Consider the following 13,195-nt stretch of genomic DNA (forward strand, 5'->3'; position numbering starts at 1 on the left):
CAAGTAACATTATTACTAATTAATATTTATTTCATTGGGAAAGTGTGACACAAAAAGAAAAACCCCTGACATCTTTAGGCAAAACAAATTCTACAGTCAGCTTAAAAATGCGTAAAAATATATCCTAAAAAAATGGGGCAACCAGTTATCTGCTGTGTTTTTATTATGCCTCCTGTACAGTTAGCATGGCAGGCTTGTTGTAATCCTGTCTAAGAGGAGAAGCTTCAGATCTGATTATACATTTTGTAATAATTAGATGGAACAGTTGCCATCTGGAGACCAGCATCTTACATATATAAGGCATTATAATCCTCTGTATCTGCAAAAATAGTGTTCAAATGCAGTTGCTTGGTTGTCAACTCTTCTTGATGCAGCCTTTTCACTGACTGGAAGGAATCTATGGCAAGCTGGATAGAGCCACAAAGAGAGAAAACCAATGAATTGGATGATCTAAACTCATTTGCTCCACTAAGAGCAAGGAGACCTGGAATTATTGCTCTTGGAATCATCTCTCATTATTTGGCTAGCTGAATATAATTATCAAAATAATTTATTATGGGGATGAAAATGACCTGGAATTTATAATCTTCAAACTGGAATAATTATTAAAAACCAAAATACTGAACTTCAGTTCTGGAAGATAATTCACCAGAGGAAAGTGTTAGATAATAGAATACTAATGGGAAAAATACATGGCAAAGGATTTTTTTCTGTTGGTGCTTCAGTGCTTCAGAATTCTTTTCCACACCAAAAAAATAAAAATTAAAGAAGAAATGTGCTAGTTAAAAGTCAAAACATAGCATGGAATGTTTTTACTTAATTTATAGAGTACTACTTGTTTTCTGTGTAAGAAAGGCTAATCTGAGAATTAGTAGGGAGCTTTCAATTATTTTCAAGCTGTTCTTCAGAAAAAGAGGACCAGGATTTATTTCATACTAGGTATAGCCCTGAGTAAGTATTATGAAACCACTAGTCTAGCTTTTGTAATTGTTTGATGTTAAGAAAATTATTTCCTGTGTCAAAATGTTCAGCATATTATTCCAGTAATCATTTTATGGTACATTTTTAAATTCCAAAGATCATTTCAAAGAGGAGTTACTTTTTACTGTTTAGGAATGATAATTGTAGATCAAAAGGTATCAGTGCAATTTATCATTATAATACTTCTATGACCTGCAATTAAATATTTGATATACAAGAATCAAAATGCAATCCTAAAACCACCACCAAATATGTGTGCATAGGATTGCCCAGTTGATCACAAATCAAACATAATGAATCTACATTTACAACATCTGCCCCCAAGACTAAAAAAAAGAAAAAAAATCTTCTTTTACTGTTTGATAAGATGTTTCTAACTTCAGTTTGCGCTGAAGCTTGCTGTTGCTTCTTAGTACTGTAATGCAAAGTATGTATGACTTTTTCTCAGAATACTAGAACTTTGGGCTGTTCAATTAATTTAAAAGGTGGGAGATTCAGGAAAAAAGGAAATATATATAGTACAGCTTCAGTTCTAGCTACTGCATCACCTTTATTAGATGAATTTATTTATTTAGTATATGGTGTATCGTACATGGATTTTCAATATATATTGACATTTCACCTAGATTAAACACACAGTAAAATATGAATGTTAAAAAAGATCTACATTCAGATACCAATGTCTAGGCCATCTAACCATTGAAGCACAGCTTCGTTTATGTGAGAAAAAAAATCAGATGGTATATGCCTATGATGTGATCTACCATTTGACATAGGACCTGCAGTTACACTGAGGGGAAGATGTGCAGGATGAGGTGCAAATCTGATTCAAGATTGTCCATTGCTGGTGTGGTAATTCAAAACCTGGCACCTTTTGCATAGGATGATTTAAATATCTACCTCTGTTTGGCTTTCAACAATTCATTTGGGTTTCCATTCAGAATCAGTGTTAAATTTGTTAAGCAGATGTTGGCTTAACTGATGGGTTTTCTAGATTTGAACCTTCCAATGGATAAATTATGAAGGTTGGTGTGCACTGGTAGGAGTGAGTTGTTCATAATTGTTCATATTTTGTCTGTATTCTCTCACTAATGCATCTTGCTTTTCTAAAGCTAGCAGTGCTATATAGCTCGGAACAGAAAGCCAGCAAGTTGGGGTGACTTTAATGCATCTGCTTATGATTTCATTGAGTCTAGTGTCTAGCTTACTAGTATGGCAGCCGTTGAACCAAAATCAGCCAGATTTTTTGCCTTCTTTACTGGTTTTCAAAAAGTGGTTTGGGAGCACAGGTAATTTCTCCTGGGCGAGGTGAAGTTTTCCTCTTGCCGGATACCATTCAACAATAAATCCATCTGAATTCTGTAAAAAACTGAACAACATATTAAGGAAGCCCAAGAGAAATTAAACAGAGTATGAAATATTTAATCAGATGAATAAAAAGCAACCTTTGTACCAAGTTAAATTGGATTTTGAAATGGACACAACTGTATATAATTTTAATAGGTAATAAAATCTGCAAGTAAAGATATTAGCTAGATCAGTGGTTCTCAACCTGTGGGTCGGGACCCCATTTGGGGTCAAATGACCATTTCACGGGGGTCACCAAACCATGCTGTCCGCCATTTTTTTCCCTTTTCCCTAGCTGTCTTACTCCCTCTTATTGGTGGCCACACCCACTTGGGGGTCACCACAACATGGAGAACTGTATTATGGGGTCACGGCATTAGAAAGGTTGAGAATCACTGAGCTAGATCCTACCAGTCTTTGTGAAATTTGGAGATAACCAAATTTATGGACCTATTTAAATCATTGATCTTGGCAAGAATGACTGTTTGTTGCTTTTGTTGAAATCTCCTTTGTTGGATATACAGTACATAAATTAGGGAAATGTTCTTCTTGGGATTGTGAGACAAAACATTGACTTCTTGCCTCTTTATTTCCAGATTGCTTTTAAAATGAGTAAAACATCTTCAACCAACAACTCAGTGATCCAACCTTACAGTTCACAGAGTGAACAGTCTTTATCGGTGCGCCCATCCAATGTCATCGAACCTAGTGTGGCCAAACGGATCTGCTTTTATAAGAGTGGAGATCCTCAGTTTAATGGAATCAAAATGGTTGTAAATAGCCGCTCTTTCAGATCATTTGATGCTCTGCTTGACAATTTGTCAAGAAAAGTTCCTCTGCCTTTTGGAGTAAGGAATATTACTACACCAAGGGGGGTGCACAATATCAACAATCTGGAAGATCTTGAAGATGGAAAGTCATACATTTGCTCCCAACAAAAAAAAATCAAACCCATTAATTTGGAAGTTGCCAGAAGAAAGCCATTGCCATGGCAAATTAGTAGGCCCATCAGTGCTGGCCGTAAGGCTGTACAGTTAACTAAAGACAGCAAAGGGACTGTGTTGCAACAAGGTAGCACTATACGACACAGCACCCCTAAGAAGTTGCTCATTTTCAAAAATGGCAATGCAAAAATTCGGTGCACAGTTGTCTTGGGTAAGAAGAACACACAAAATTTTGAGGCCTTTCTGGACCACATCAGTGAATTAATGCAGTATTCAGTGTTGAAATTATATACTACGGATGGGAGAAAGGTGAGTTAATTATAAGATAAGCATCAAACATTTTTTCTTTTTGTGGGGTTGGGAGAGAGACTTCTTGTGAGACAAACAATATCTCTGATGAAATGCTTTTCAGTAGAGGTGCTTTTACTGTCCAAGTAGGCCATCAAAAGAGAAACATTTTCACTTTTATAGCAAGTATTGAAACTGAAGCATATGGAGAGGTCAATCATTTTTTCTAATTTTACTAAACGCATATTTAATATGGTAGTGAGCTGGGCGGCAAACGAGTAAAATAAATAAAATACTCAGCTTTTACTCAGCTTTTGTTACTAGTAGGTCAACTTCTTACATTTCAGCATCTATGTATGTTTTTCTTCTTTATTTATTTGTCTATTTGCTGCCCATCTCACAAAACAAGTGACTCTACAACAAATTTATTATTAATTTTTTCACCACACAGATCAAGAAAAGTAGTCTGCCACCTTTCCAAGTCTTTTACATTTAAAATGGTTGAGTTACATTGTCCTGTATTCCCTAATTATTGCTAGATGTTTCAGTATTAAAGATGAACATGGAAATCTTAGAAGCACAAAGTAAGGAAGTCTTGGTATATACGAAGAACTAGCCTTGCTTTAATCTGCACCTTTCTGTTCTACTTCAACTGTGTACTCTTGTTAAGAAGCTTTTCCAGAGCATCTACAGGAGTGTCCTCAATCTTACTACTTGCAATTAGCTACATCATAATCTCTTAAAAGCTATACTATGCTTAGACTTCTCATGAGACATAATTCTTGTTTTTTTTTCCTACAAAGACCTGGAGCAATTCTATTACCCCTACCTACATCTTTATTTTGCCCCAGAAAGGAAGCACAGAAATGAGTCCTTTTGTCAATTAGCATCATTTAGAGTCATCTTGTAACATAGGAAAACAATGATTTTCAGTGCAAATTATTGTTATATGTGTTGTACATTAAAATTGAATACAATTCTGGTATTCTAGACTTCTATGCAGTTTTTTTTTAAAAAAAGAAAGCACTAAGTAGGAGAAAAGTGCCTCTTTCCATCACTGTTGCATAGGAATAACAGCTTTTCAACACTCATTTTAAATGAAACTATTTAGAGATTTGTTTCATGTTTTTGTATCTAATATATATTTAGGCTCACATTGCTAAACATTACAGTTTATTTAAATTTTGAAAAGTTATATTGATTGTGATGCTAAACCCTAATGACAGTTCCAAAGCTGTAACCTTGAGTTCCAACTGCAAATAATTCCATGTTTTTTAGTACACACACACACACACACACACACACACACAGAGGAAACAAATACATTCCTTATGATTTCATAGAGGAGCTATGGGCAGGCAGAGGAGCTAGCTATCTTTAAATGTTTCCCTGCCAGCTGCCTTCCAGCAGATTTCTGCTGTTTAAAAAACACAGTTGAAATATTTAAGTTTTCTTTTCTCAAAATGGCTGTGGTAAAGCTTTGATGAATATTTAATATCAATATTTCTTTGTCAGACAAGAAAAATGCTAGTACTGTGATTATAGAAGAGATGGATTTTAATTATGATTTAAGGCTGTAAAATCTTTTTTAAATGTTAATTATGATTAGGGCTGTAACATTTTATTTAAAAGCTTTCATTGTTACATAACTTTTCTTTCATATTAGGGATGGATAGCATGATACTTACCAGCATTGCAGCATTTACAGATAACTACCTGCTGAACACATTCCTGCTGAAATACACCATGGTTTTATAAAACTTTTAAAAAATTTTCAAATGACAACATTTCAGTTACTCAGCCTAGTTTTATGCAGAATTTTTCTGATTCCCAGGGAGATTTAAAGGAAGTAGAGGTGGGTAGTAGGCGGAAAATAGAGCAATGCTAATAAAAGGAAAGAATAATAGATCAGCCTGAGAAAGGGTAAACCTTGAAGCAGAGGCTGTGGTGTGCTGAAGATGCCTCTCAAAAGCTGATGGAGTTGTTTCTTTTTCAGGTTTCCAACCTTCAGGGCCTGCTATTGTCTTCTGGAGCGGTTGTGGCTGCAGGGAGAGAACCCTTTAAGGCAGGGAATTATGATCCTCATAGGTATTCATTGCCTTCAAGACTGCCGGGGGTCTCCAGTCGTGTTCACCCCCAAGCAAACCTCAAGTCAGAGAGCAGAAAAAGTAAGTTCCTTAAATTTTTTCCACTTCTCCCCATTCTTTTAAACTATTGATAAGGTCAGCCTTAGTATTAGGTAGAACAAATTGGCCAGCTTGGGAAACTAATTTTGGGTATCATGAAAAAGATAACAAATGGTTAGTTAGTTAATAGGCAGCTGCTGCTGATTTAGCCTGGGCATTGGAGAAACAGAGAAAGGCAGACAACAGTGTTATTTTCAGCTTTAGGTGCCAAAATAACTTGCTTTCACTGTCCACTTTGAAATTGAAAGAATGTGAAATGTCTTTTGTTGTCTTCAGAAAACAGGATATCTTTTGCGTTTATACATATAAAAAGGCAAAACACAAAGACCGGACTGAACATTACCAGTAGTCATGTGTCAATCACTTTGTTTCATCCCAATCTACTTTGCTGAATTGCTATAAAATTTTGATGAATATTATATAATTATTTGTTTATTATATCAGTTTATATAGTAGTTCATCTCACAGTTGCTAAATCAACAAAAAGGAATTTCAGTGTATACTCAGCCCTGTTATATTAGGAATGCTTTTGTTTATTTGTTTTTACCTAATTTAATGTTATCTGCATGTTTTGTACTAACAACATTTTTTTGTTTTGTTTTTTTGCCTGTTTGCTACCTGTCTCCTGCTTTTGTTATGGATGATTATGCTGGATGACTATCTTCTGCACTTTTAACCTAACCTTGTCATGTTGGGTACTTTCAATAAATTGCTTGAAAGTGAGTGGGATTCAGATAGATTCAAGATCCAGGACCCAGATGTTCTCTGCTTCTTCTTATAAGGAATACAGCAATGATAACAATTCAGATTCCTCTTTTATACCTGACAATGACATGGACATAGTAAAAAATTGTTTGCATGCTGATGAAGATTCCCCTGTGGGGCATTTCGCTGATGACATTGAAAAGTCTGTTCATCTTAATCAAGATGGCAGTATGACAGTTGAGATGCGAGTTCGATTCAAGATTAAAAAAAAGGAAACTATAAAATGGACCACTACTGTTACTCATGCTGGCCCTTCAGCAGTCATTCCAGAAGATCAAGCATCTGATTTAAATATTTTGACATATAAAAAGCCCACAGAGGAGTTCAGCATCCCTGAAAATGATGTCCCAATGCAGCAAATCTGTACAAAAAGGATCAATCAAAATTCCTCAAATCAATTTAAAACTAACACTTATGACATCTGGCAGGATCCACTGATGAACACAGAGTTGAGACAGGAAAGAAATAATGATTTTAAACTTGATTTCCATAGACCTGCTACTCCTGGGCCTAAAAAAGTCGAACAAAAGAAAGCATTGGTTGAAAGTCTTACAATGGTATCAGACACAACTGTCCAAAAAAATATGGTAAGTCAATTTTCTATCAGTGAAGAAATGGACAATGGCAAAACCAAATCTAAGCACTGCATGATTACTCATGCTAGCAGCCAAATAACAAATGTTACTAATCCCACAATTAGTGGTGTATGCAATAATCATACACTGAATCAAACTCAGACTGAGCAAGAGGAGAAACAGATGTTGAGTAAAGACACAGTTAAAAAGTCCTCTGATCTGCCTGAAGAGGATGGCTTATTACAGAATGTTTTGGAGAAATCAGTTGTAGAAAAAGGGTTACCTAACAGTTTAACACCTGAAAGTTATTCTAGTATTGGACAAGGACAATCTTTGGTAAAGAGGAATAATACATCTAGACCATGTTTATGTAATAAATGTTATGCTGTAGAACAAGAACTAAGTTCCTTCAACAACCATTCAGAATGGTCTCAGTCAAAAAGCAAAGAAATGATATATGACCAATGTCAAATTCAGCATTATTCCTCATCATTGCCTCCTAAAAGCAATAATACAGTTTGTAAATGTGATCAAACGATTCCTACGGTAACAGGATCTGATTGCATTACTGCTATGGTCCTTTCTGATGAAAGCCAAGCTACATCATCTAGTGAGAAAAAGAAAAAGAAGAAAAAGAATAAATTTTCTTTAGATATTATGAAACAAAATGTAAGTTCCTCAAAGGACTCATATGACATTTCCACTGAAGGAAATACAGAGAATAAAGTAAACACCTGCACAATTCACAACACAAGAGAGACGATGAATCATTCCCCTACCCAGTTAGCAATTCATAAAGGAGGGCTTGCATTTCCTATTGGAAACTCTGATGGTGCTATTAAAATTGTAAACAACAGAGGTGATTTATATAGCCAGGTTTCAATCACATCCCAGCAGAATGAATTAGAAGATAACATAAAGAAAAATCTAAATAGTCAGTTGTCCCACCAAAATAGCAAATCTATGAAAGCTGAAGATCTACTATTAATAAAGGATAACACAAAACATGAATTTGAACAGATTAAAGACGGGACATGTAAAGCTCTTAATAAAATAGAACAACCACCTGCTTCACTAAAGCCTTTAACTGATTTAGGAAATGGTCAGAAGGCAGAAGATAAAAAGGGAAAGATTATTTCAAACAACTTGAAAAAATCATCCTCAAAACACAAAGAAGTGAAAAAGAAGAAAAAATCTGAAAGTGCTACAGGCAGTATAGACAAAGTATTGGATGAAACGAAAGTGTTGGATAGGCTAGGGCACTCAGACTTTACAAATGAGATTACAAAACAGTCTCTTGATAACTACATTCAAACCTGGTTGCAAAATGTATATCCAAAGGCTGTGAGGCCCTCCAAACACTGGGGTCCTATAAACATGATGAACAAAAACCCACCTCACCTGACAGTAAAAACTGTCTTAGATAAAGGAAGTAAAGAAACTGGGAGGAATAATATTCCTGAAGATCAACTGAACAGTACATTAAATAATCTTAATGAAGTGCAAGCTTTGGAAGAATCACTTAAAGAATTTTATGAAACATACACAGATTGTTTAAGAAATGTTGATGGCATCTTGAAAGATGAAAATAAATGTCTGATGCCATCAGATACCCAGGAAAAAGCAAAACTTTCTATCTGTGATATTTCACATAAATATAATAAAAAGCTTCAGGAAGAAACTGATCATGCAAGATGTAATTCTGAAATAAATGCTCAAGTTGATCCTAAATCTGTCCCAGGGACTGAGGCACAGAAGTATTGCAAAAATAGTCTTTTGCTACATAAGTTGAAATCAGCAATTTTCAATTTTGAAAAAAACAAAATAGGATGCCTTGAAAATTTAAATTGTCTTTCAGATATTTTTTCTTCTTCTCTCCTTGGATCTCCTTTCAATCTCCTATTAGTTTGGCTTCTACTAAACCTGAAAGAAAGTTTGCCCTTTATAAATAAGGATGAGATGGTAGGAACTAGTTGCAGTTGTTCAGAAATCTTTATGCTATCACAATATTTGAAACAGATTGCAGCTAAAGAAGAAGATGAAAACTTAATGACAGCTACTTCTGACGTGCAGGATTGCACAGCAAACTGCTTGATATTCTCCAGGGTGCAAATAGAAAAACAGGAATTAACAAATTGCCAAGAAAATATTGCTCAGATTGAAACTAAAAATATACCAGGTGCTGAAGAACAAGAAAAACCAAACAAGGATTTAATTCTGAATGACAGTTTAAATTCTGAAGAAGTTTTAGATGTGAAAGAGATAGCAGAAGAGCTACAGAGCAACTGTAAGGAACAGAAACCATGCAGCAGGCCAGCAGAGAATTCAGATATGTATGAAATGATTGTGATGCAAAATCTAAACTACACTAAAGCACATTCAGGAAATGTGGTTTCAAATGAAGACTTTCTTGAAGAAAATGAGTCTATTACATTGCAAGAATTAGAGGAAAAAATCCCAGATCCATCATTAAATAATGAAAAACCTGAGCTAGTTGAAGAATCTAATATCTCTATTTTCAACAGTAGCAATCGTACTAATGGGTGGATTTTTGATCTAGAATCATCACAATTAGACGATGAAGAATTAAATAGCTCAGAAAAGCAAAATTATATAGCATTAATATGTGAAAGAGAAAAATCTGATGAGAATCTTACTTCAGCTATTAAAAATACTATAAATGAGAACCATGTAGAAAATTCTACAACAGACAATCTAGAGGAAAATAATTCTTCAGTGGAAACCTCAGAGCAATTACCAATAACTTTACCACAACCTTTCCTTTATGAATCTAATAAAATTCCAATCAATATTGAAGATAAAAAATCCAGAGTGAAATTAATAATAAATCACCTTGAATGTGGATCTCATTCAAATGCTTCTTTGGAGTTGAAAAAAACCATTGGAAGTCCTGGCACGTCTGATTTGTCTGACTATCGACCAGAAACTGATGAAAGTGACTGCAGGTCTAGGCCTTCTAGTGATTTGTCTGATGAAAGTACAGATGAAGCAATATATGAAAAAAGCTACAACACAGGCTATGTAAAAAGAACTATTGAACGACTTTATGGTAAGGCAGAAACTGCATTTAAACCCATTTCCAAGCTTGGTTCTCCATATTTGGGTCAGATGCTACCCAAAGATGCAGAGGTCCCCTTACATGTAATCAGTGATAAAATCCCTTTGTTTGGTCAAGTTCATAATGGATGGCCTAAGGATAAAGTAGCTTCTTCATTAATATCATACGGTAACCATGATTTAAATGCAATCAGTGATGAATATGCTATTTTGCCAACTCCTGAATTCAGCCTTAATGGGGAAGAAACATATAATGCTGACTGTTCATTGCAAAATGCTAACCAACACAGTGAGTTTAAGGCCCAGATTGCTGAAAATGAAGGGATACTGATCGATAAAGGAAAATGGCTTCTTAAAGAAAACCATTTAATAAGAAAATCACCTCCTGATAACAGTGGAGTGTATGGCAAAATGGATACAACATCAGCTGATACCTTTTCTGACAATCATAGTGGTGATGTTCCATATTCTCATTTGCAGAATATGGAGCTAAGGTCAGCATTGAAAGAAATATCATCTTCTGATTTGGAATATATGGCAAAGCCTTGTGGCAATGAAGGCAATTATTTCAACATGCCTCATAATAGTGATTCAGAGCTTTTTCCTGATGTTCCAGATATAAAATGCAAGAGCAGCCCAAATAAGAAGAAGGAATACAACACTTCTTCAGAAGGTTGCACAGAGCTGAACCGCTATTCCTCAACATTCTCAATGGCTGAATTTAAATTACCTAACAATCAAATACACCCTCTAGATCAGATTACAGATGATGCACCAGTTCGGACCCAGCCAACTAGGAATGCTACTTCAAACAGGAATAGGCCTGAGACTCAAGATTCTTTAGATAAACTCCATGCTATTTGTGGACAACATTGCCCTATACTGACAGCCCTCATAAAACCACTGAATGAGCAGATCAGAGGATGTGCGTATCAAAAAGCATCTGATATTGAGAATCTAATCTGGCTACCGTACTCGATAAATAAATCCATAGGGAAACCCCATGATCAGCTGAAGATCAGCTCTATTAATCAGATTTCAATTAACATTTTTGGAAGATATTACACTGAGAACATCTTAGATATTACAAATTGTAATAATTTTAAGTTACTTTTATCTCTGAATTCTCTCTATGGTATCACAAAGGTTACTAAAGGAATGCTATTAAAGCCAGAGGTATACAAGAATCACAAAAGTAGCACAAGAAAAGATGATGCTCTTGATGGGATAACAGTGGAACACAGTAAGAATTTATCAAGCTATCAAAGCACAAGAAGTAATGCCAATCAATTTGTTGGGGGAAAAAAAACTCCTTTATTAGAACATTTTATAGCAAGTAGTCAAAATGAAGCTTATTACTGTCAAAGGAATTTCATAAAAGCGACTTACTGGGAAATAACTGTATATCTGAAAGATAGAAGTGTTCAGTCTTTGCAACTTTTATTAATATTTAAACAAAAACCATCATTCAACAAAAAATATTTTTGGTTGCTTGTTTTTCTCAGTATTCTTAGCCTTTCTGTAGAAAATGCAGACTTTTCATCCAAGAAGTTCAGGTAATATTAGAATAAAGATATGTTGCTTGTGCCGATCTCAAGATTAAATTGCAAACTCCATAATTTTATGAGCATTAAAGAAAAAGAACTATGAGTAGAGTAGATATAGAATAGATAGATAACGATAGATAGAATAGAATAAATATCCTAATGGTAGTTGACAAAGAACAAGTAATAGGTGAATTGATAATGGATTCAGGCAAACAGAAAAGACAAAAGTTTATTTTATCGACACTGCCATTTCTAGCTTAAAACTATCTTGGAAATTCTCTCATCCAGTAATATTTAATGTGATACATTAGTATATATTAGTACGCACATGCATGTGCATGTGCATGCACACACACACACACAATGTATTTAAGAACTGGGGTTTTTTTATCGAATTGTTAACTAAAATTAATCTCCTATAAAATAAAATGATCTTCTCTCTGCAGATATCAACCATTTTTTTACACACAGAAATAAACTCTACAGAGACTGTTTTTCTTCCTCCTTTGAGGGAAGGGGAGGAGGAGGAGACAGAAAAAGAGAAAGAAAAAAGAAGAAATGAATGAAATAGGGTGAAGAGATAGCAGTTGCCTTTGGAAAACAAGAAAAAACTAGATAGAGAAGAGCAGAACTGCTGTAGATAGAAATTAGGTGATGGCAAGAGGTAACTGAACAGGGGAAGAAAGGCGAAAAAAAGAACCCCTTGTTTAGGTATTGGCAGCTTCCTGAAATTAATTTCCTCCAAGCACAAATTTAATTATCTGTAGCTAGATTAATTTAGATGAAAAATCAGTGGTATAAGTATTCCAGCAAGTGAAATAATTTTCAAATTAGAACCATTATCTATCAGCGATCACCAGGGAGAAAGGTTTCTGTGTCTTTTACTCAGAAAATTACAATGCACCAGAGGAAAGTGGTTTATTTCCCTTATAATTAGAAGTCTGCAGTTGGTTCTTTACATAATTGATTAAATCTTATTAGTAACGAAAAAATTCTTACAAGTATTAACTGGAAAAGTAGACAATCACAGTTAAACAGCCCTTTCCGCTCATAAGGCAGATCTTCAAAAGCAGGCATGCCTTGAAATGATTTGAAATTCTTCCTCATTCCTTTGCTTTCAAAGCTATTCTTAACAGCAATTTTAAGAACCTCAGTTCACAGGTAATTGTGGCAAAATATACCTGTATTTGCTATTAGTAAGTATAGTAATTTTTCTAATGAAACATTGCATCTTTATTTTGTGGAAGTTCAACCTAAAGGGGAAAAAAGTAGTTATCAAGTTCTCTCTCTTTCTCTCTCTCTCTGCCCATGCAACTTTATAAAAAAAGTGAGTACATAACCCACTACAGCATAATTAATTCAACCTAGCTAAAGGACAATTTTCCCATATATCAAAAACATTTTAGAAACAACCAGTAGGCTACTAAAACCACTTGGCATCATTCCAGCACACAAATCAAGCAAACCCCCCCAAAACATCCAAT

The 13,195-nt window shown here is 34.8% G+C and overlaps 1 protein-coding gene across 3 annotated transcripts in view; it reads left to right on the forward strand.

Moving 5' to 3' along the window:
- The window catches only part of RP1 (RP1 axonemal microtubule associated), a 186,342-nt gene that overhangs the window by 13,361 nt on the left and 159,786 nt on the right, over positions 1–13,195 (forward strand). The window contains exons 1-3 of one of the 3 annotated variants that reach the window (XR_005557687.1): positions 165–951; positions 2,925–3,581; positions 5,557–5,728. Coding sequence is in view for 2 of the 3 variants with exons in the window: in XM_039351366.1 (XP_039207300.1) it covers positions 2,937–3,581; positions 5,557–5,728 (817 nt within the window). In the remaining variant the exon portion in view is untranslated. Of the gene's footprint in view, positions 1–164; positions 952–2,924; positions 3,582–5,556; positions 5,729–13,195 lie in introns of those variants that run through there. The other 2 variants (XM_039351365.1, XM_039351366.1) reach the window with 2 other exon arrangements.

This window comes from Crotalus tigris, unplaced genomic scaffold, assembly GCF_016545835.1.
Source record: "Crotalus tigris isolate CLP2741 ecotype Arizona unplaced genomic scaffold, ASM1654583v1 scf7180000018371.15429387391:27106975, whole genome shotgun sequence".
NCBI classification, from domain to species: domain Eukaryota; kingdom Metazoa; phylum Chordata; class Lepidosauria; order Squamata; family Viperidae; genus Crotalus; species Crotalus tigris.